This window comes from Zeus faber (genome assembly GCF_960531495.2).
Source record: "Zeus faber genome assembly, chromosome: 4".
Taxonomy (NCBI): Eukaryota; Metazoa; Chordata; class Actinopteri; order Zeiformes; family Zeidae; genus Zeus; species Zeus faber.
In genome coordinates, this window is record NC_137191.1 from 18,702,391 (window position 1) to 18,728,027 (window position 25,637).

Genomic DNA, 25,637 nt, shown 5'->3' on the forward strand with positions numbered 1-25,637 from the left:
AGTGTTTGTCAGTGATGTAATTCAGACACTTGAGTTCTGACAAGATAATGACGTCCAATGTTTTTGGAGTAGATTGCATCTACAAGAGTCACCTTGTCAAATGCTGGGACACGAATGAAATGAAATGCTGAATGGACAAGAAATTTGGGGTTAAAAGAGACACAAAACTCAGAAGAAGCCACTCTCTGGTTCCCTCCGTGGGTGGAACATGTATGCCGAAGCTGCATGTGAAGTGCATAATGAAGGTTAAAAGATCAATGCACGGAGCTGATTTGTTTAGCGAGCGAGCCTTATTCCTGCTGCATGCGCAGCTTCTCTCCTGCTGCTTCACTACCTATGCACACTGTGTTGTGTGTGTGTGTGTGTGTGTGTGTGTGTGTGTGCACGCGCACACACTCCTAACACAGCGTTGGAGAGGTTCACAAGGAGGCAGTAGTGCAGTTAAAACCATTGGAGACCATGACTGTTTTGCTGCTGAAATCATACATGTTAAGGCTCGCTGGTGGACCGCTCCATAAGCGGCTTACTGTTGTGTTTGTGAATCTGCAGTGAATGTTTGGCCAACATATTTCTACTTATCTATTCTTAAATGCTTATTAGTTAAATGCCAGTGGTGGGCGATTGCACCTGGAATGAGGGAGCAAAAAAGGAAAAAAGAAAGGGGAAGGGAAGAGATTAGATTAAGTCATACAACAGACATAAACAATGAAGGACAAATAGGTACAGTGTGTACTTAATTCTAGCTCCAGAGCGACAGAAAGAAATAAAGGTGGATAGTAGTGGTGTAACGGAACGTAGTTGATCCGTACGGGTCGGGATCAATTGCAAAATTGAACCAACACCATTGAACCATGAAATTCAGTTTTACTGCCGCTCCCACTTTTCAAAGTAATAGTTCCATAGATCTCGATGCTGAGCTGCAGTGAAAAGAAGATAAAGACAGATGCATGATGTGTTTTACTCTGAAGCTCAGTGACCGCTTTACGGTGCGTGGTGCTGTGTTGCTGTTGCTTTACGACACGTTGGGCTGAGCTGCTGTCTTGTCACCGCTATGCATCTGCACGTCCGCCATATTGGAGAGGTGAAGAGCCGCTAATAAACAAATACCATGGGTATTGAGAGATGTAGACTTCTCTACAAAATCGACTCTAACTAGCTTAATTCTGACCCTTTTTTTTTTTTTGCTGATCCGAAAAATGATCGACGACTTACACGATGTCTGAGTTTTGTGATCCTTTGCACCCCTGGCGGATAGAAAGGCACAGAGGAAGAGAGAGACAAACAAAAAGTGTGACATGAAGTTATATGGTGTACAAGGTGTAATCAGGTCATTCATCTTGATTACCTTCAATTGAAGGAGCTCCTCAAGGTCCTGAACCCTTTGTTCCTCTGCTTGGCCTCCTTTCCTCCCCTGACTGGTCTCCATGCAGCTCGCTGGGGAAAGAGACCTGGACCGTTGCACAGGTGCGCCCTGGGAATTGTAGGCGAAGAAGCACCGGGGTGAGCGCTTGAGCACGCTTCAACTGCGCAGACAGTCAAAAGCCCATGCAACAATTAGCATCTGAGGAAATGCAGACTGAATGCCAACAACAGAATAATACATGTTCATTTCATTCCCCGCTCACCTTGAGGGAAACACACTTACACACGCACACGCACACACACAAACAAACACATTACCAGAGGAATAAAGAAAGTAAGAGCAGAAGTGCGTAGGAGCAGAAAGGAGGTGTGTGTGTGTGTGTGTGTGTGTGTGTGTGTGTGTGTGTGTGTGTGTGTGTGTGTCTGTACGCGCGTGCACCGGGGGGGGTAGCAGGGAGAGTGCGCCAAAGGTTTCTCTCTGCGACTGGCTAATGAGTATGTTCATTTCCATTTACATTGTTTCTTTGACAATAATGATGTCCCATTAGGGGAGACTAAAGGGGCTATAGATTCCGGAATGTGCCGGGCTTCATTACAAGAGGTGGGCAGGGAGGCTGCTCTAATTGCTCTACCAGGGGCCTCCAGGTTACACTTGATAGGACAACTGGAAGAGCCGCCAACTGAGGGGGTGCGGCGTTTGCTAGCAAGCCTCTTCTGTAAAAATAAATAAAGAAGAGGATGGGTGCTGGGGCCGTGCTGTAGAAAAGCAGTGGGAACAATATGCTCACGGAATATGAATATGAGCGCAGCGCCAGGCAGTTCTGACCAGATGGCAGGAGAAGGCATAGAATGTGACTAAACGTATGGCGGAGCTCGGGCTGCAGTGAATGAGGAGTGCAGGAGTGAAGAAAAAAGTGGAGGTTGGAAGATGATTAGAGGACGGCGCCTTGTCTGCCACCTTTTCTGATACCCCACCGACCCAAAACAATAGCAAAAACACACTGGAAAATATGTGTTTGGAAACTAGAACTAGAAAATGTGTGTGTGTGTCTGTGTTTTGGCAAATGCCCGAGGGTTACATTCGACTCCAGTGACCCGGTGCCCTGAACTGCCAAGGTGCGCATGCGGGTGCTAACCGTCTGTTCCATTTCAGCCTTAATGACTCCATGTCGCTAATTAACAGATTGATCTGCATATTCCTAAGATTTGGCAGGCCAACTAGCTGGTCAGCGTTCATTTGGGGAGATAAAAATAAATAAATACAGACGACGGGATCGAAAAGGGAGGCTCCAAATTAATTCATTTAACCAAGAGTAAACGACAGATAAAGCGGGCCCGACCCAAATGAAAGCCGTGAGTGGATCGTTAATATGGACTTTTGCTTGAAATTGGGATGAGTTTTGTCAGCGCAGTGTGGGACAGAAGCAAAGGAAAACTGTGTGTGTGTGTGTGTGTGTTATGTTGAAGAGGGACAGTGATAGATGGCCACCGCCGCTGCAGATGCTCGCCGGTCCAGTTGGACGGCTGCTTGCCTTCTGCCTCACCACAGGTCCAGAGGACACACAAAAACGCCTCCGAGTGTGTGCGACACTTTGTACCAGGACAGCGCTGCTAATGTTCCGCCAGACGGAGCCCGAAGGGTGAAAAACAAAAACAAGAGCACAAGATGCAGGAAAAGATGTTCCCACCGTCTCCCCCCCTCCTCCCCGACAGCTGGCTGGCGACCACAGCCCGACCCGAGCTTCACACACCCCGTAATGGCACTGAAAAACATCAGCACGATCTCCGGGGACTGAAGGACGGCGGTCGCGACAGGAACGTGAGGAGAGGGCCGCGTTTCCGTGTTAAATGTCAGCGACCCCAGCTCCAGCGCGGAGAAACATTTTCCTATTGCACTCCCTCGCTTTTGCTTTATCTTCTCTTCACCTCCGCATCACACACTCCCCTCCACGTCAGCTCAGAGCCGGAGAGGTCACCGTCGTAAATGGGGCCCTTTGTGATTGTGGCGGTGGGTCCCAAGTGCATCTGGAGCTCTCAAAGCGCAACTTGTTCGTGTTCCTGGGTTGAATGGAAATACTGTATACGTGCACAGACGCAGGACGGACCACACGGCTCTGCGCGCACGCACGCACGCACGCACGCACGCACGCACGCACGCACGCACGCACACACGCGCACACACACACACACACACACACACACACACACACACACACACACACACACACACACACACACACACACACACACACCATTCATTATTTTTAGGATGGACATTATTCTCCAGAAAACGTTCAGGAAAAAAAGACGAGACCCTGTGGCTTTTATTGACAAAAGTACTCAAACACTGCAAGCGTGCACTGAGAGTTGCTGGAGTTACCCGATCCTAACGTGTCCACCTCACTGAGAGGCCTATTGGAGAAACGGAGTAAAGAGAGGATAAACAGAGATATGAAATTTGCATGGAACTTATTGTGAATCTATGTTGCTTTTTTTTTGACATATCACAAACCAGATTTGTTTTATCTACTGTGTAGAATTATCAATCTAGCTCCCACCTTCATCACAGCTTACAGTGTATGTGCATGTGCACGTTTCGGCCGAAGAATTGCCAAATCCCCCAGGCAAACAGAAGCAATGCACCAAACAATTGCTTGATTAAAGGTGGAACAATTTCTTTGAAGCTATAAGGAGGACAGAACAGTAAAAAAAAAATGAAATTATGCTTCTTGGGGTTAGATTCGGAATAAGTGAGGCCACCTAGAAACGCGTCCTGCCAAACTTATGAGTGGAATACTGAGGAGATCAAAGATCTTTTGTTGATAATATGTACTAGTGAAGCAGTAAATTAGCAGTGCCTGAGCCGCAGGCATGCGTGAAACCTCCAGCACACGCTGCTCTGGTCACAGCAGGTGGTGGACCTGTGTCTGTTGTGTGTGCGAGAGTGTGTGCGAGAGAGTGTGTGTGTGTGTGTGTGTGTGTGTGTGTGTGTGTGTGTGTGTGTGTGTGTGTGTGTGTGTGTGTGTGTGTGTGTGTGTGTGTGCGTGTGCTATTCGAGGACAGGGGCTGGCAGAGAATGGGTCTGATCAATCACATGACTCATCAGCAGACTCTCGTAGCAACTTCCTTCTTTAAAGCTCTGGTGCTCTGGGCTACACGGTAATGGACGGGGATGGGCCCACTCCATGTCTTTAAGATGCGCGCATGGGGGTCCGACCTACCTGCGGTCCACTCGTAGGGCAATCCCTTGCAGAGCTGGGTTTCGAGGCTCTCAACACGGGCAAAATGAGCAGATCTGAGCCCGGGGCTGAGGCCTGCTCAGAGTCGGAGCTAGGTGTTACGGTGAGGCATTCCATCTGCTCCTGAAACTCCTGCGAGACAAGGCAGAGAGAGGAAGAGCATATAAATAAATATACAGAGCCGCAGTTTTAGGAATACCACTCGTACAAGTCCGCGCTCCTATTCAGCCATTCGTTTTCACATTTACATTTATTCATTTAGCAGACGCACGCTGTTGTCCAAAGCGACTTACATGAGAGGCGGCTACAATCAAAGCATTCGTCAACCATTGGAGCCACCTCAAATTGAAGTGCCTGAGCACCTCAACCTAAATTCAACCAGATACAAGTACAAGATAGCTGTAGGGGAATCAGAATAAAAGTTGTGTTATTTGTTTTTGGGGTATGTTAGTGCAATATGACAAGTACTCATGTTGTTTGTGCATTACTGTATGTCAATACAACAAACTTCCAGTCAACATCATCATCAACTCATTTGTTAACTTAATACTGAAATGTTTGAGCACGGAGTATAGGAAGAGAGAATGCGCTTGAGCCGCCTTTATACTAAATCCAACGAGCGACAACGGAGTACGGAGTGTTACTGTTTTTTAGGGAAAGTCAGAAACTGAATGAAAAAGTCTCTGCTGCCCTGCGGTGTATAAAGGGTCAACTCTTGCGACAAACTTTGGTGACCAGAAGACTATGACCAGAAGATCTATGGCAAGCCAGCTTTGTTGAAACGTGGCTAAAACTAGCTAAGTTATGTATTAAAAATCACGACGTTATAACATTAATATTGGGTATCACCCAATTCACTAGGTATTCACTATCAATAATATTATATTATAATACTATATATAAATAATCTATTTATATGAATTCATGTTATTAGTTATTAGGGGTCCAGCCTGAAGGACTGAATCAGATAGTTTATTTTGCCAGGTCCATTTATATATACTCAGAATTTGTTCTGGTTAAGTTTAGTGCGGTACACTGCAGACCATTAGCATTAAGAAAATATATTTAAAAAAGCTTAACAGTCTGAAAAAATGGAGAATAAAAATAATAACAAAATAAGAATAAAGTAAAAATAAATAGTAAAAATAAATTAAATTACAAAATACAAACACAAATGTTATATAGATATAGCCAAAATATACAAATAGCTTAAAAAAAAATACAAAACAAATTGTTTATTTTATTTTTGTGATATTTGTATAGAGGGTCCTCTAGTTTTTAGTGTATGGGAATTGCACTCACACAACCACTGTTATTCAGAGCACAACATAAACAAAACACAGACAAAACATATGCGTATGTTCTTTGAACTTTGTTTTATGTTCCATAACTCCACCGTCGGATGAGATACGATACAGCAGCTTCCCACCTCACCTGCCTTTAACGAGAAGTGTGAAGAAAAGAATAGCTTCTACCTGTCTAAAAAACTGTGACTGCATCAACAGGAGCGCTGCTCGGCACACAAACTCACTGCATTTGACAAGTGGAAGCCTTCACAGCTGCGCTTTAGAGGGAGGCCAGGTAGAGACGAGGCCCACACAGGATGTCATCACCTTTTTTTCCCAGCTAGTTTTTATTGCATTATCAGGATCCTGACATTTGGGCGTGACCTTGTTAACTGCCAGGGTAATCAACTTTAACCAATGGGGAGGAGAGGGGATGATAAATTATTAGTGAGGAAGATTTTGTTCACGTTTTATTAAATTGGCCTGTCAAAGGGGGTCGGGCAAATTATCTGGGGCCTCGTTTATTGGAGGCCGGCCATATTGGCGCATCTGTTACAATTATTTATAATTTCCAGGCAGTCAGGAGGACTGACTGGGTTTTTCGGCATCAGCCACATAAAGCAATTTACAAATTAACTGATGTGGGAGTGTTCAGGTCTTTTTGCCCTCTCTATCTATCTTCCTTTCGCTGATTTTTCACCAGCAAAATCGAAAAAAGGATGAGAAACCAGGGAAAAAGAGGAAAGAGGCCAAAAACAAATACATAACACTTTATTAAAAAAAAAAAAAAAAAAAGAGAGAGAAAGCAAATAAGAGCAACAGAGTGAAAGAGATAAATAAAAGCAGAGGCAGTAGATGATGAGATGCCAGAAAGGAGAAGCGAGTGTACAAGCGCAGCGCGAAAATGAGAGAGTAAGAGACTTGGGGGGGGGGCAGAGGGAGGGACGGGAGCAAAAAAAAAAAAAAAAAAAAAAAAAAAAAAGAGAGAAAGCTGGTGCTCGGTAATTACTGAACACGATTAGGTTCTTGGGGGAACTTGTCTGGCGCTCGTGGCCCTCGCTGGTGAGGCTGCGGCAGGACCATATGGAGGGAGGCTTGTGATTGTGCTCCCTGAAGCTCATGACCCGTCTGCTGTCGAGCCCTTGAGCTGAATGTGAAATGAGACTCACCAGGCCTAATGTTCTACACATGCACCATTTATGCCACAAAACAAATCTGATCACTGTTAATTATGGAACCGCTATAATCAGAATGGGGACCCCTGCCAAACACACGCACCTACACACACACACGCACGCACGCACACGCGCACACACACGCACACACGGAGAGACTGACACACCATCACGGACAATTACATGCACAACACATCTGTGGAACGACGGGGTTTTGTAAAGTGCACCGAGCGACGGCAAGGTGGATGCTCCCCCTCCACACCCCCACTAGCCCACATGCAGTTTGTATTCTGGATGATGGCTCTTGGGTCAAAGTATTTGTATGTGTTTGAGAGACAGTGGAGCAGAGAGAGACTTAATGGAAGGACAAAGAAAGGCAAATGGGATGTAGTGTGTGTGTGTGTATATATACACGGTACTTTGCGTGTGCAGCCCTGGGTCCTCCCACACAGCCAGTTTGACCTGTGTGTATGTACGTGTGCATATGGATGTGTGTGAGCGCCTATCCTGAGCAGCACATGGCTGTGGGTCCTTAATGAGGGGAGCTGTGCAACACAGAGGCTCTCACCTAATGAGAGCAGTTGAGCTGGTAAAACACACCACTGGAGTCCGTGACATTAGCATGTCTCTGACTCTGGACATGGCACGGTGTGCCCCACACACACACACACACACACACACACACACACACACACACACACACACACACACACACACACACACACACACACACACACACACACACACACACACACACACACACACACACACACACACACACACACACACAATAATAATTATGATGTGCTATAAAAACAATCCATTAGAAAAATGTAATTCAAATATAAGGTACGTGCTGCCTAAATTACCAAATTAATCTCAGATTAAAGGATGTATAAACAAATGAAGCAGATCCGTGGTCTACATTCAGTCCCAGGCCCGGGAAAACATACTTTGAGTCCTGTTGAGTCCTGCGTACTGTCAAAAGTTTAAATCTCACAATGGCCTCCTGCCTGTCAGGGCTGCAAAGATAAACAGGATGTTGTTTTTTTGAGTTGCAAAAAAATGGATAAAGAATGCCGCACCCCTTTTATTGTAGTTGCGTCCAGTATTAAAAGACAAAGGAATTAAAGGTTTTATTACCTGACTTAGGAACAGAGAAATATCAGCACTTAACTAATTATAGACTGATTATTTTTTGAGAGTGATATTAGATTATAGCTCATGCATTGTATATGGCTAGATTATCTTTTATATTGCCACACACACACACACACACACACACACACACACACACACACACACACACACACACACACACACACACACACACACACACACACACACACACACACACACACACACACACACACACACACAGAGCATGTGTGTGGGCACTCATTATTGCCTGGCTATTAGTCTGCCTTAGAGCGAATCAAGAAATGAGAAAGCCCCCCCCCCCCTCTTTTTTTCTTCCATAATTTGCACGCACAAAATTGTATGATTGTATAACAGAAGCATCTGGCTCAGGCCGGGCTATGGTCGGGAATCCTCATTACCTTGAAGGCTCGGACCTAAATTTTAAGCCTGTGCAGACTTGAAATGCAGACTTGGATATTATTAAACAGTCTTCACAATTAGAAACGTCTTAAAGAAAGCATGTTAAAAAAAATCTGTCTATATATGTATATCTATCTATATAACATTTATCTTAAGCATTGCTGATAAAAAAGGGTATTTTGAGAAATATATATTTTGTATCTTAGAAAAGGTATAACAAAGAATTTTTTTTTTTTTTAAATAATAATCTTTCTGCGAACCCCCTCGATTTCTTACTCCTTACTCCTAGGGGGCCGGGTACGAGGGTTTGGGAAACCCTGAAATAGGCCAAGATGAGCCCATTCTACTCAATAAAAGGCTAAAACTATTACAAGGCTTTACAGTAAATCAGATTCTAGTAAAAGCCCGGCCGTAGTTTGGATTCTGTTAGCGAGCTCTCGGTTGATATCCCAAGGTTTTTTTCAATCAATTTTCCTTGTAGCATTTGGATTTAATCATTTTCATTGGATGTCTGCTATTAATGAAGATGATGATCAAAAGAAACACCTCGCCTAAACCAAACATGACCTTTCATGAAGCGGTGGTGCCGTGTGTGTGTGTGTGTGTAACTGGCACTTCAATTACACATCTGACAGCTAACTAATATTAGGCAGAGAGGAGACGTAAGGGGGAAAAAAAAAAAATTAAAAAAAAAAGGGGGGAGATGCGGCAGATAATAAGGAAAATGAATGATGGTCACCTCGAGAAAATGTAAGGTGACTTTTCTAAAGCAGCCATCAAGCTGTGTCACTCAGAATGTCAGTGGAATAGTTTGACTTTTGGAATACGTTCACTTCAGACTTTAACACATGCAGTTAATTGAAATGTCACAGTGCAAGTGTTTCACGACGGCAAAGTCATTGTTGTACTTTTTTTTTTTATTCTACTCTTTTCTTTGCATTTAGTCTCAACCTTTCCTGAGCGTACAACAAACGAAGAAAGAAGACATTTTCCCTCCCAGCGATGGCGTGAGAACAACCCTCGCTTTGAAACACGACCAACATAATTAAAAAATTTGCAGGGGAGCGTCCAGAAAGCCTGAGGTCTTCTATGGACCATGACGTTAGTATTTAATCACTGCACAGTTCTGACTGCAGCCAGACAAACACAGAAATACTGTGAATCAAACCACATGGAGGGAGTTACTTAGTAATGACTCAAATGTTAGCCACGAAAGTAATTAGTTAGGACACTGACGGTTGGCCGAGACGACCAAACCTCTCTAACCTGCAATCTGTCCCAACGCTATCCAAGCGAGTCTGGCAATCGTAGCATTGGTCAGGGCACAGGGCTGTTTCCTGACAAACTCTGAAGATACCTTGCAATAAGGGTGTTTCATTGAAGGATCACCAAAAAAAAAGAAAATCCAGCTAAAAGGTATGACATCAACTCTTTTAGCGTCTTACATTTTGAAGACACTTTCCACTTTCTGCACGAAAAAAAAAAGCTGAAAAATGAGTGGGCCTTTGTCGAACTTCCGACAGAGGAAACAAAACTTACTCTGAAACTTCCCCTCACTCTTCATGGAATCTGGGAGCAGCTCGTCACAAACCTTCTCTAGACCCCGTGCTTCCTCCTCTACGGCTAATTGTTAATTGTCAGACTTTTTCTTCCCCAAGAGTTAATGTTGTGCCTCGTCGCTCATGATTGTGCCTGCGCTGCAAACCAAAAAAAAACAAAAACCTGATGTAATTCAATTCTATCGTGTCAATGACGGAATCTATTTCAAAATTGTAATATTGATAAAGGATCAGAAGTAATGTACCATTTATCTTTTAAATTAAACATCACCACAGTAACATTAATATTGTATTTCTGTGTTAGACTGAATTTGTTTGTAATGCCCATGAGATGGTCATCAAAGGTAACAAATCTCATTATGTATAAAATTTCAATATATCCATGTCATCTCATCAATATCGGATTGATTCCATATCGAATCAAATAGTGACCCTTCGTATCCAATAGAATAGTACGGTGAGATCCTTCCCAATACCCAGCCCTGCTGCAACCTGCAAAGGGTTAACAGGGCTTCAGACAGGATGTGAGTGAGCAGGCAGCCTGCCCTGGTCGGCAACATGGAAACATAAGACACAATGGGTGTTATTCCTCTCACCACCCACCAAGCCCCCCGCCCTTCCGAACCGAGGCAGGAGGGGTGTTCAAAGCAGTGGCGCTGGTCCGTATTCAAATGAGCACAGCGTCTGGCCCCCTGCGCTCCCTGTGCATTGCGATCAGCACTTTGATCATCTCTGACGGTAACTTCCACCAAAACATTTAAAATTAAAATCAAATCTGCCTTAACAACCTGAGCATTAGAATTTAACAGGTGTTCGGTAGGAAGTTGTTACAGAATTTGCAATTACGTGCCGGAATACACACAGCCGTAGTTCTAAACCCAGACAGCCACACACACACACACACACACACACACACACACACACACACACACACACACACACACACACACACACACACACACACACACACACACACACACACACACACACACACATCAGATGCGTGGACACATACACACACCCTGTCAGTGCAATTATAAAGTGGGAAACAGAAAGCCCTCCTGACTGAGTGCTATACCTTGGGAAGCCTGATCTGTTCACTTTGATGTCAGTGGGTAAGAAAGTTAAAGAAACAAAGCAGCCGTGCAGCAGCTACATGTGTTCGGTAAACATGAGTTAATATTAATCCCCAGCATAGGGCTATATGCATAAGGTATTTTGGTAATTGCATTTCCCATTCCCTAAAAAAATGTGATGTGCTTCAATTATTCTGATTGGGGTGAAAAGGTAGGAGTGGGGTTTGCATTGTCAATATGGTAAAACACGTGAGCGGGCATGCACACTCACACACTCGCACATGACCTCGGTGTGTAGGATTTACCGAACAAGGCAGTCAAAACCAGACTGTTCTTTACCAGCACTATAAGCTATGGAAAGGAATCACCAGAATGTCACTGGACAGTGACTGTACCTAAGTACCTTTTTAAAGTATCTGTACTTCAGTATTGTATTGAGCTTCAGAGACACTTTCGAAGCAAATATCAATGTCATGTCATATCATATCAATGTCATATCACGCACGCACGCGCACACGCACGCGCACGCGCACACACACACACACACACACACACGATGGTAAAAGAGTATATTTCATATATATTTATAAAAGTGGATCTATCGAACTTCTGACTTAGGATTGCTTATGCATCATTTACAAATTTATTTTGAGTCAAAAAAGAAAAATAACACAGACGGGCGCACAGACATGCACGCACACACGCGCACACGCACACCCACACACACACACACGCAGTCTGCTGGTCCTCTTAATGTAGTATTAATTACTAGAAGAACACTGCATAACTGTACTTAATTACCAACTAATTGATCCATTTATATTTCAACATCCGTTAAATTAACGAGGTTAAGCGAGATGCAGCGATGGTAACTCACTTAAGATTTAAGCTGATATCTTTCGACTTCCACAGTCCAGGGGCATTGATGTCAGCCTGTCAAATTAACCAAACAATCAATTTGCAGGCAAGAAACAAATTCACCTGCTAAACTGCTCAAAGATTCTGAGAAGAACAGAAGCTTCAGAATCTTTTTGTGCACTTACATTAAGGCCTACAGCTTGTTATTTTTAAGAATAATAAGAAGAAAACAAGATTGTAGAACATTAAAAGGGTTAGGTGCTTTGGTTAGCAGTATAGTAAAGGGTTGGACTTTTTATCAAACTTCAACATTAGTTCAACGTGACCACCATTAGAGAATATACAATAATGACTGTTTTTTATCCTAGTTTCGATGTCACCTCCCTAACTATAGTACAGACAGGTATGGAGTTTTGGATTAAATCATATCGAACACACATTATATCTAATACAAATCTTTTCGCATTAGGGATCCCTGAGACAAAATCGTATAAAATGGGGTCCATGGCCCTCAATATGAAAAAAGTTGGGAGTCACTGCAACAGAAGACATGATACTGATACCAGAAGTCCATTCATATCAATTACTATGCTCAGCCGGGGGTTGACACCGTGTGGTCCAAAGAACACCCATCAACACATCATTAGGAGTTATTAAAGGCCACTTTACTTGATGGCTGAAGCACTAACTTGTTACCTTGACCCTCTGTCCCCTTGGGGCGGAAGTTAAAAGGTAACTGGCGCGCAAAAAAAAAAAAAAAAAAAAAACAAGCTTCACAGACCAGAGACAGAGAGACAGACAGATGAATTCCCACCCCGCCGCCCATTACTGGGCTCCAATTAAAACTACCTCCCTCTCGCTACCTCGCTGCAGTCTGACCAGAGTGACTTAAAAAGATCTTTGCAAATAGGTGAACGGGGAAGAGAGGAAGAAAGTTAAAGTAACAGGGAAGAAGTAAGTGGGAGAACATATGTGCCCAGGAGTAAGAGAGAACATCAGATGGCTGACATGAAAGACGCCGGTGCTAAGAAAGATGGATAGATCAAGGGTGGACTCGAGCGATATGGAGAGAGAGCGTCTCGGTTAAAGACTGAAACCTCCACGGCGGGGCTTGTCAGCTTACCCACCGACACATCTCTCTCTCTCTCTCTCTCTCTCTCTCTCTCTCTCTCTCTCTCTCTCTCTCTCTCTCTCTCTCTCTCTCTCTCTCTCTCTCCTCTCTCTCTCTCTCTCTCTCTCTCTCTCTCTCTCTCTCTCTCTCTCTCTCTCTCTCTCTCTCTCTCTCTCGATTAAACATTGGCTTCAAACGGTTGATTGGCGGGGGGGGGGGGGGTTAACATATCTATAGTTCTTTTCAGCACCCACCCCTGTCCCAAAAATGGATTTTGGTAGTGCTGTCACATCACTTTATGAGTAAACTCACCTTAACGTTGGTTTGTCTGTTTAGCAGTGAATAGGCACCATTCTGCTGGAGATGCTGCTGCTGTTGTTGTTGTTGTTGTTGTTGTTGTTGTTGCTGTAGCTGCTGTGGTTGTTCTTGTGCCCGGAGATTCTGTATCTGCTCCTGGAGCTGCAGGATGAGCTGGTCCCTCTGGCCCAGCAGGTCGCTCTGCTCCAGGTGAGTCTGGCGGAGCTTGGCCTCGCTGGACGTGAGGGACTGGTAGCATTGACTCAACTCCTTGTACAGCTGTTAGTGCACAGGACAGAGAGAAAGAGAGAGAGAGAGAGAGAGAGAGAGAGATAGAGAGAGAGAGAGAGAGAGAGAGACAAAAACTGTCATAAAGACAGTTGCCAAGCTTGAGGACACCCTTTTAGTTGTCAATACTACTAAAGTAATTACTCTTCATGACTAGAAAGCCACCACAACAGTTTCATGTTGAATAAAACTTCATTATAAAAAACAGAGAGAGAGAGATGAAGTGATGAAGGGTGAGGACTTGTGACATTCGCTCTGGAAGAGCAATTCAATTATTTTCCCATGAGCTAGTGCAAAAAAAAAAAAAAGCATACAATAATTTCAATATATCTTATCATCAAATCGCAACATAAGTTTCCAACTACGTTTCGTAATAACCTATTAGATAATGCATAATAATGATAATGACACATGATAATGTGTTTTTTTACTACTTTTTATGGTGAATATGTAACGGCTCCGTTGGCAGCTTAATTAGCACAAAAGCTCAAACGGAAGAGGTTCTTGACAATTCCAATCTTTAGAATACAGTAAGAAAAGTTCATTTTTGGCAGCAAGAAACCAATTCAAGCATAGAGATCACAGAGCGGGGGGGATGAGAAAAATAAAGCACCTGAGGGTTGGGCGGAGTGCAACGATATGATCGTGGTGAGTGTTTACCTTCTGGTAGGACGTTGTGTCGGCACTGTGGGCCTCTTCCTGGTTCCTCAGGACCCTCTGTGTGTCCAGGTTGAGCCCCTCAAGCTGCCTGATCAGATGGGTCTGCTCCTCGGCGTGCTCCGTGCTCTGCCTGTACATGGTTTGCACCTCGGCCACCTCACAACTACAAACACAATAACACAGACACACAAAAACAAGCCGCAGCATTATCATCTAGTAATATAGTATTCAAGCACATGTGTCAATATCACTCGATAACGAAGTAAAAATGGAAGCCTTCTACCAAAATCTCCTTTATGGGTCTTAACTAAAAATGCATTACATTTATGAAGGATCATATGATTCTTTAGAAGAATATTCTTTATTTTTGTCACATGGGACACACACACACACCACAAACGATGCACACATGTGGTGACAGCGACTAATACACACACACATACACACTTAAAATGGCGGTCGGTCAAACTTGTTCTCTGCATTTAACCCTTTCTGAATTTTCCTTCCTCGGGGGGGGGGAGGGGCAGACAGGAGCATTCAACGATGCGCCTGAGGACCAATTCCAAACATCCATCACTGGTCAGACGACGATGGTATGCATGTTTTTGGGAGCAGGAGTACAGAGGACTGGTGGACAGTTTTGTCGACTCAGTGGTGGGGTCTTTATGGATGTTGTATGGAGAAAACCCCATGTGAGCACGGGGAGAACATGCAAACACTACAAGGTCCCTAATCGGGAGATAACCTACCGGTACCAAGAGCGCTCCAGGTGGGAATCGAACCCAGGACCTTCTTGCTGTGAGGCAGCAGTGCAATGCACCATGCCCACAAAAACAGAGACGTTTATTGCATAATTAATTACTGTTACATTAATAATTAAATGCTGCTGATTTTGTCACTCAACATTATGAAAAAATGTAATTAAATAAAACAAATCAACTAAACTAACAAATAGGTGTCCCAAAATCGGCACCTCGGCGTCAACATTTCTCTTCTGAATTCAACACCGGTGCGATACAATTCCCACAAAGTGATCCTTCTAACTTGCGAGGACATCTTTAATCGCCTCGCTAAAACCCGGAGAGCGGTTCCATAGCCCTGATGTGACTGACATGTCAGAGTGCCTCTGGCGTTAAAACTGAAAAGTAGTTAAAAAAGGTTGAGATTACAGCTAAGGCTCCTCAGGTTCTCACAGTTTTTATCATATCGACTAAAGCTTATCCAAAGCCTGCGCCGTTTCCCCTCTCTCCCTCTTTTAAAGCACATACGCTATGCAGGGCTTATCAAGTGGCTTTGAGGGGAGCTGAGGTGGGAGAGATGTGAATGTGCACGTGTGTACTTGTATGTGTGTGTGTGTGTGTGTGTGTGTGTGTGTGTGTGTGTGTGTGTGTGTGTGTGTGTGTGTGTGTGTTTGTGTGTCACAAAAAAAAATCCTGGTAAGGAGGAGGAAGCCATATACAACCTGTAGTCATATATGACCATTGACAAACACTGTGTGGTAGTTTTGTTTTTTTTTAATCAATAAATAGATTACTGGAACATATTACTGATAAGGTGGTGCTGCCTATATGGAGGGGGTCTCTGAGATCTCACCGGAGTTGGCTGAGGAGCTGCTCTTTAGCCGCCACTTCTTTCTCCTTAGCAGAAAGCTGCGCTGTCAGCCCGGCGTTGTGGCTCTGCAGGCCTGCCGCCTCCTGTGCGGCAATGCTTAGCTCCCCCTCCAGCCGCTGGAGGGAAAAGGGGATTTTCGTCCATGACGCCACACATTCAGAGAAACAACCATGGGGAAGTTTTTATAAAAATAAAAAAATACATTTTTGAAAAAAATTTACGCTTGCTGTTCCAACAGGACAAAATGTCTCAAAATGCTTTCATCAATGTGAGAAATGGTATAATCAATAGATTGCAAAGCTGGATTTCAGCAATTAAATGTGTACTCAAATTGTTGTCAACAAATGTCTTCATCATAAGGCGGAGGTGTGTTATTACACTATTATAGACTTATAATACTGTGATAGTGACATAAAATGAACAAAAAAGGCCATAAAACTCATTGGGGCAGCCCTCCTCTACAGCACAAAGTCTGAAGTTCAGTTTTCTCTTCTAACGGCTAATGATCCAACACAAAATGCAACCAAGGGTGGCAAGTGTGAAAAGCAGAAGGGAAACAGTGCCTGTATTTCCTAGGTGAGTGTTTTCTAAAGTTTTCTAATGAAGTGGTTTGTCTTTCGGAGCCAGAAGGTGGGTTGTGATTGAGAGTCAGGGAAGATTCCCCCTCACATCACAAGGGCCATTAGAGCAGATCCCCTGTTGCTTGGCGTCAAACAAACACACAGGGGTAACTCCACCGTAGGGGTAACCGGAATTAAAAACACAGTTTTCACTGCGCCAACATTACCTAAAGTAATACAATATTGGCTGTTTACAGAAAGGGGTAGACATGAAACGCCGCAGAGACAGGTTACGTACATTTGAGGAAAAAGTCAGCAAATGCGTTTAATGGCATGACGGGGCAGGATCTCACAATTTTCTGCGGTATTCTAATTAAATAGTATGTAATTTTAAGCAAAATGTTTGCATAACTTCTAAACAAAGTATCGACATTACATTTTCTTATCAATACAGAAATTGGAACAATAGAATTGACTCATATCAGAGTATAGATTTATTTTAACCCAGCCCTTTAATATATAATATAAGGTTGAGGGTCTTCAATGTTCAATCTGTACAATCTCCTACTAAATCCTTGCAGTATCAGACAAATTGATCTGATGTAGCCATTGCATATTCCACACTTCATCTCCATCGTTCACATGGATGGTTTGTTAAAAAAGTAAGGAGCAGGTGGAGTATCGTGGATAGTGATTGATGTGCATGGACTAGTTGCTGGGCCCCATCCTGACCCCTGCTAATTGCGCCGCTGCCCTGACATATTCAAGGCTTTCTATCTGACCGGGTTATAGAACCCGCGACGGTGGACTGGTGGTCCATAGGAGGGTGAGCACAAAGCCCTTTCTCTGCCACGGCGCTACTGTTCACTTGACTCTCCGCTGTTGATAGACAGTTAGCTCCTGCGAGGGCTGACGAATGCTGAATTGAGAGCCGGTTGGAGAGCCTGTGCTCTTCAAGAACTGGGATTGCGATTTAATCAACTAAACGCTTAAGCGCCGGCGCTGTCGCCATTGTCTTAGAGAGCTTTTTATGGCCGATCATTACATCCATAATGATGTTGAGCGGGAGAGTTGTGCACCGTTTCAGTTATTTACAGCAGCATGCATTGGGGAACAGTTAGTAGACCATACATACATACGAGCACACACGGGAGTGAACAAGATGGTGTGATTCTTGGGCTGTGGTCAAAAGAGGGAAGAAAGAAAGGAGGCAGGGGAATTTGTGACAGCAATATTTTACACCAAAACCAATTTATTTTGATGCAATTGTCTTGTAGAGCGGATTGGCTTCCAAAAGCAAAGTTTCACGTACAGCTCGGCGAACTTTGACTTGCAAAAACTCTGACCTCAGCTGTGTTGAGCTTTGAAGTCTGACGACTTAAAAATAGAGGAAGCTTTGTCTCGCACAGTCAATCTCTGGTGTGAGCAGAGCCCAACACTAGCTTTTAGAAGCGGTTGCCAGGTTGGCAACAGCGTTTGGTGACCAATACCGGCAAAATCGTTATCCGCTGTGCCATCTACAGTAGATGCCATGTTCTCTGGAACATCACACTTAAATTAAGTTAAATGTCTTAAATGTTAATCGAGTATTGATATAAAAGTTGTTTTTTCTATTATTAATTGCATGGAGTCTGGTGTGGTGCTTGTAGCCAGGAAGCTGATGGAGGATTTGGACACGGTGGTATTACGTGGCACGGTGGGTCCGGTGATAAGTTGCGGCTCCAGGTAAATACTTACATGCAGTAATAATATAAATAAATATGAAAGATTTATAATAAAATTGCCAGTGGAAACCAGGCGATCGGCCGTTGGTCACTCACAAACCATTGATCACTACCAGGAAACAGATCTCTACAGATGCGCTCTCCCTCCAAGCCGTCATAAGTTGATGTGTATAATGGGAAATTCAGTTTTGAATACTGAATACAGACAATGTCAAGGCAAAATTTATTGAAATACTCTTTTAGAATTGTTTTATTTTAAATAAACACTTTGAAGAGCGGCAACTAGTCATTAAAGAGCCGCATGTGGCTCGCGAGCCACAGGGTGAGTATCACTGAGTTTGATTGTGTAACATAAAAAAACAACACTTTTTATTTTTATTTATTTTTTTTTATTTTATCTCAGCCTTGAAAATTATGTACTATTACATTGTGATGCCAGTTTGAATTTGATTAATTGTTCAGCCATCCTGCTAAGTCATATTTTGTCACATAGATGACAAAATCTGGATATCTGGATATTATTTCCGCACTCTGGGGCGAATTCACGAAAGGATTGTGCAGGGTTTGCGGCCGCTAAACCAGCGCAAATAACAGAAAAAGCAAGCGTCTAATTCACAAAGCACCCGCAAACGGAGAAATGCACCGCTAACTGTCATGGCATGCAAATAGGGTCTCGGTGCACCAGTGCTATTTGCGCGTATTTTAATTAGGTAATATTCATACATTTGGCCCTTACTATGCAAATGAGCCTCATTGAAAAAAAAAAAAAAGTCAAACACCAGCGCTAAAAGCTATGTGCAATTTAGAGTAAAATTATTACCCTCTGCAGAGAGCTGGTGGTTATTGCGCGGAGACCCCCAAAAAAAACAACAAAGGCCGCACTGTGCGATTGTCTTCAGAGAGCTGGTGCAACTGAAGCGCATTTATAAGGGGTGTCACACCCAGACTTTCCAGTGATCTGTAAATAATATTGAGACATTATTATTATAACTATTATTACTGGCACGGCATCCGAAGGCAGCAATGCCAGTCTGTGGTGGTTTTCAAAACGCACCCCAAAAGCAACTTGTTGACATTTGACAAAAAACAGTTCCATAATTCCTATGAAAATCAAAAGCTATCGAAAAAAACATCTAAAAGTTATAGGGAATAGCGATAAAGTGGTCCGTACGACAGTGCTGCTGCAGTCGCCTAAAAAGTGAGGACCATGGACAGCTCTGCTCAAACCCTGTTTGTTTTTTTGTCTTTTTTTGTTTGTTTTTTGTTATTTTAATTGTAGAGGAAAAAAAAGGTTATTATACATGGAAGAGTATAAGGGCCACACAAAAAAAACAAACAAACAAAAAAAAAGCTTGGTGTTTCAAGAATAAACTCAGAATTCTGATGCGGGGGGAGGCCGAACGGACGCGGGGTGTCACGATTCTCCAAATCCACGATTCGATTCAAAGATCATTAGATTTTGAGGTCACGAGTCGATTCAATTTTCCATATTATTTTTTTTTCAGCACTGACAGCTATGCCATTGTTAGACTATTGAGTCTTGATTTGTAGGAAGAAAAAACAACACTTGTGTCTTTGAATCCAGTCACATTGAATCATTATAGATAATGTTTTTTTTTGTTATTTTGTAGTGGAAAAATTTTAAACAAAATATTTCATACAATTTCATTGATAAAAGAATCCTGACGTGCAAATCGGTCGTCCGACGTGGGCATGGGGGTGAAAGACTAATCGATCCATCTAGTGGCTGGTTCCCTCCGAAGTTTCCCTCAGGATAGCTGGCCCTCGACACTCACAGTTTCATCTGGTAAAGAAATTGACAGAGGCCTCGGGGCCGAAACGATCTTTCTTTTACCATTTCTGGCATTGTAATTGAGAGCCCAAATGCATAATTACAAAATTACGCATTTGGACTTTCCCCGTTCCCTGTTTTCCCAAACAAAATAAATGTCTTTATTTTACATTTATTTATTTTCCTATATTTCCTAACTGAATGAAACAAAAAAGCTCTGTGCGTAACGCATCCGCAGAGCCATTGATACCCATTTTTCTCCTTCTCTGCCACTGTGTTCTTGGTGCAAAGCCACCATTTATAAAACATGTGCAAATTGCACTCAGCAGCAAAACATTATGGACGTGTTTGCGCTGTCACATCATTAGCGCAATATCTTTTGTGAATCGGACGCTAAGACGGCGCAGATAGCGGCCGCAATTGATGCGCAATTCACGGTGCTATTAGCGGCCGCAATTCATTCTTTGCGAATTCGCCCCTCTGTGTGTGTAAAATAATTTTACACACGGACAGCAGCTTAGTGAAAGATTAAGAGAAACTAAAGTGATAGAAACTTTGCCTCCATGTGTGACTTTGCAGGCGTGTTTGTACCTTTACTCTGTCCTGGTGTTGCTGGTCGCTGGTCCCCCTCTTCTTCTCCTCCTCCAGGTCAGCTTGCAGGGCAGTGCAGCGGGAAGCTAATCCTTCCTTCTCCTCCTCTACCGCCTTCACTGCTTCCTGTGCCTTCTCCTCTCTCCTCATACTCTGCCTTTTCATTTCCTGATAAAAAAAAAAAAAAAAAAAAGGTGTCTGTGTGGGGGGTGGTTGGGGGGGCCGGGGATGGGTCACAGGGGCCAAAAAAACAATCTGTGACGGAAGAAACGAACGACTCAAACAGAGCACACGAAAAAAAGAAGAAAGATGGAGAGGTGGGAGGGAAGGCCACAAAGAGAGGCAACACATCGTGTTGAGACCGGGATGAATATGTAAGCGGTGGGGCTGCTTTGCTGCGGGAGCCCCCCGCTTGTGCCACTGATTGGCCAAGGTCACCTACGCCGCAGAGCCGGGCCAGATGTGGGCCGGTGTGGGCAGAGCTAGACCGGGCTCATGCAGGTACGAGCGCTGGGCTGAAGGCTTTAATGACAGGCTCCTAATGAGAAAGGCATCGGCTACAAAACCCATTAGTCTCAACCCGGGTCTCCTTTGATGCTGTCCCCCCGCTAGTTCTCGCTGAGAGACCTCACCAAGACTGCATAAGGACCTTTCCTTTATCAATTAATCATAGCTGGGTCCCATTTTAGCATAATTAGAGAGAAGCCACATCATCACATGTACTTTTTTTTTTTTTACACTTTCCTCCACCGAAGCTGTCGTGCAGTATTTATCTGCAAGTTATCAACGGCTCTTCTTTGCCTTTCTCTTTCTAGTACTCCGTCTCAAAGACGTACACTCCCTCACCCATCCGGCTCTTTTCATAGACGCAAGAGAAAGAGCTGGGACAAAAAGTTAGAGAAGCACCAATCAACGGCAGAAAGAATGCGTGGAGGGAAGATGAACAGACGACAAAAATATATATTCAGATGAACTGTGTTTTAAGGAATCAGAAAAGCCCTCTCTGTGTTACAGAACTGTGTGGTTTCTGAGGCCTTCTCCTGGACGGTGTCACACAGAACAGGGACTGAATGGAAATTGTTTCCACTAACCTTCAGTTGCTGACTTGAATTCTTGAGTTTTTCTTTCAGAGTAGCAAGTTCCTTTTTTAATGTGACGCCCTCCTCATCTATAATCATCTTCATCTGAGTCATGCTGCTGAGCTCCTGCTGCTGGACTGCTACCGTCTGGTAAAGAGGCGAAAGGTTGACAGGGGTAGGGGATGAAGAAGGTATGGTAAAACAACTATCCAGGGATGGAGGGAATAGTATAGTATAGTATGTCATATAGTGATGCACAAAATCATTTAGGATGTGAAACAATATCACATTAAGGTAAAACATTGCCACCTGACATGAAGCGCAGTTTTTTTGTGCCACCAAAAGCATTAAGCCTGTATGCCACCCTACACCTGGAGATCTAGATAGCAATCTAGATAATAAGGATTGAAATGCATATCGAGGGCCTGATGTGATCAGCGTGAGATCAGCCTTTCTTTCATCATTGTGATTGACCCACAGTCTCCTGTCGTAAAAGTCCAATATTAATGGACATATGGTATGTATCTATTATTCTAACACATTAAATAATAGAATTGTGCTGTATAACAGCAAACAACCACATATGCTGCGGATCATTAATGTGCTAAATGCACACATAGTTGATAAAGAGTTAAAAGCTTCATCATGACCAATATGATGTTCCTCCTGGTTCAACAAACTGCACACTGGAGAAAACGCGTCTCCGATTTTAATGACTTTGGTCCACGCTAACTTGATTTTCTTGTTTTTTTGGCAGGCTTTTTGGCTTTAGAGGGAGGAGGCTGGGCCTTTAACGCTGCATCAGCTGGGGTCTGGCGCTGGCTGGTAATCCACAGCCTTCTGCGGGTACACCCTGCTCTCAAATAACACCGTGCTCTGGGATGCAATTAATTGCCATGTTGGGGGAAATCGCTCAGATCTATCCAGATAGTGGATTTAGTGCTCCTTGCTACTCCTAGTTCGCATGTAAAGAACGGAAGGGCTTTAATAGAGATTTATACTGGCTAGTGGAAAATAAATTCAAACGTTGATAATGAGGTAGGTGAGAACAATTTGAACCCCAGTTGTGCTCAATTGGTAGGAGAGAAAAAAAAAAGAGGGTTCCGCCAAGTTAAGAGGTCTAGGACACAGAGATTAGCATTTGAAAATTCCCAGAGCAGTTCAAAAATGAAAGCTAATTATGTTACAAAAATGGAAGGGAGTGGAGAGGGGAAGTGCAGTGAGGAGGAGGATGAGGGAAAATGAAAAGGAGGTTGAAAAAAACAGATTGTTAAAGTTGGAGAGCAGATACATTAAGGAGTGTGAGGTCCTGTGCGGACTCAGTGGACCATCACATCTCCAAAAGTGGAAGAAAAACCAATTAATCACCATTTTGGTGCGTTTGGCTTAGGACAGTGGACGAGATGATGAATGTCAGTGAGCTAGATGACACAGCATGGAATTCAGCATTAATGAGCTTCTCAAATACACTGGAACTTTAAGTACCAGAATTTTGCAGAGCTGGACTGGACAGGGGCCCCAATCACAAGGAATTTCACTGCGATACGAATTTGACCACGGGTGAACTTCGAAGGTCACTCTCTTTTTTTTAAGAAAAGATATTTGAGAGAACTTTTATTTTTGGTCAATTTCTCTTAAGTTTCCACAAAGTTACTGTGTGCTTTTATTCGATTACTGTGTCTACCAAATTATTCTTGTGATGAGTGAGGAGCCTGGTGCGAACACCCGTCAGCAGGCTGATGATCGCGTTGAAGCCAGCCTCATTAGCAACAAATAGGCTGCTAGCATTTGTCAGATAATAGAGACACTGATGAAGGAGACTGACAGAGGCCGTAGTAAAGGGGCGATGATTTGATAAAATTATGTCATTATCATTAGCTGTCACATCAGCAGACTGATGTGCAAACAGGCAGAGCAGATTAGGAGACAGAAGCCTGGAGAGGTACAGCTGCAAACCATGAGAAAAAGAAAGAAAAACTCCAGAGAAACCCTATATTTTATCTTAATGGAATCAACAACTTTAAACACATACTTGTGTATAGGGCAGATAATTAAGATGGACATAAACAGACGTAAAGGGAATTATGAATGCTTGAACAGTCCTTGAGCAAGGCAATGGACTCATGAGGGACTCACTCAGGAGTCCAGCGCCCCAACACTGAAGCTCCGAGTGGCTGGCTTGCTGAGCGTAAATGGAAAGCAGCATAAAGTCAACATAATGATGATTATTTATTGGGTATTAAGGCTGTATAATGGGAAGGGAGGACAACCATGCTAAGGCCTAGGACTGAGGTTCGACATCATACACTACTGTACCTGTTCTAATTCCTGAATCCTGTAGTCTTTGGTCTGGAGAATCTCCAACACTTTTCTGTCCTTAGTCTCAGCTTTCTGTTTCTCGCTGAAGAAAAAGAAATAGAAGCAGAGGAGAATTTTATGTCAGTCAAACAGAGTAACTTGGAAGCAGTCTCGCAGGGTTTCCAGGGAAAATAAACTCTGGTTACCTACCAAACAGAAAACACAGGCATTCTGACAGACAGTAGGAAAGTTATGGCTTTTAATGTGAATTTGCAGATACTGGTAAGCTTCGACAAATTTCGCGCTATTTATATTGTGTGCAACATGTCAATGTTTGTTATGTTTTTTTTATGCAGCTGGTGTGTTCTGTTTCATGTTACGGTCTTAAAATGTGTCAGCTCCAATTATCCAGGTCAAATAACTTCAGCGCGAATTGTTCTTGGCAAAAAAAACGCATGTGTATTGCTAACAGAGGCATCTGAAGAGACTAAAAAGAAGCTTTCAATTTGTATTCAATAAGTCAATGAGGATTCAATTTGTGTTTTTAAATCAATTTAAATGAATTTGTCTTTTTTTTTGTTCATCACTTGGTGCATTTGGCTCGTCGAGTGCAGGCGGTTTATTCCATGTGACATGATGGGAAATCAAAACATCCTGCATGTGGGGATAAGAACTACATAATTAACCAACCCTCTAACTGGACTGACTGACAACTGCAGGAATGAGTGAATAAATACATGTTTACCGTTGTTTATTTAAAAAAAAGTACCAGTTTGTAAGAACTAATCTCACCTCGATTGTTCATATTAGTGAAAATAATAAAGATCATCGGAACTATATGATGTGATTGTTGCATTCAGACCTGCTGCACAGGTAAACTTGAAACAAATGTGCAAATACACGTTCCTCAAACACCCAGTCCTTCGCCTAGGGGGCGTTTTACTCAGTCCCCCCTGGTTTCAAGACCTTCCTTCTTCAAACTGATTGTAAGGGGATAGAAGAGCAAAAGCAAGGCAATTGGGGACCTGTTTGTTTCAACTGCTTTAGGTCCTCAGGGCCCGCCCACCACCCCTCATCCCTCACTCCCTCTCTCCCCCCTTTCTTCCCCTCCCTCCTTATGAGGCTCTCTCTCCTCTCGCCGCTCCTCTTCTGATGGGCCCTTTCCCCTGGTAGACATTGAAATAAGTATCTGGTGTCCCTGGATGAGTCGAAAAGCAGGTTGGCCTAGCTACACCTTGTGTGTTGGGCTGTGTTCGCCATGTCCTGAGCAACCAACCAATCACTGTACACGATCTGCTGGGGAGGGGGGCGCACGGTTATTCCCAGCAGGCACCACAGCTTGACTGGAGTCGGTGCAATTACCATGTCAATATTCCCTTGTGCACCAGGCACACAAAGGCACACAGGCAGGCAGGCAGGCAGGCAGGCGCGCGCACACACAAACACACAAACACACACACACACACACACACACACACACACACACACACACACACACACACACACACACA

At 43.5% G+C, this 25,637-nt stretch overlaps 1 protein-coding gene across 1 annotated transcript in view; it reads right to left on the bottom strand.

The window, feature by feature from the left end:
* The window catches only part of cntln (centlein, centrosomal protein), a gene marked incomplete at both ends in the record, with an annotated part of 102,353 nt that overhangs the window by 71,008 nt on the left and 5,708 nt on the right, over positions 1-25,637 (bottom strand). The window contains 9 exons of the mRNA XM_079999464.1: positions 1,346-1,471; positions 4,584-4,733; positions 10,658-10,727; positions 13,633-13,802; positions 14,472-14,634; positions 16,065-16,198; positions 20,750-20,917; positions 21,841-21,975; positions 24,145-24,229. Of these exons, the coding sequence (XP_079855590.1) occupies positions 1,346-1,471; positions 4,584-4,733; positions 10,658-10,727; positions 13,633-13,802; positions 14,472-14,634; positions 16,065-16,198; positions 20,750-20,917; positions 21,841-21,975; positions 24,145-24,229 (1,201 nt within the window). The remainder of the gene's footprint in view (positions 1-1,345; positions 1,472-4,583; positions 4,734-10,657; positions 10,728-13,632; positions 13,803-14,471; positions 14,635-16,064; positions 16,199-20,749; positions 20,918-21,840; positions 21,976-24,144; positions 24,230-25,637) is intronic.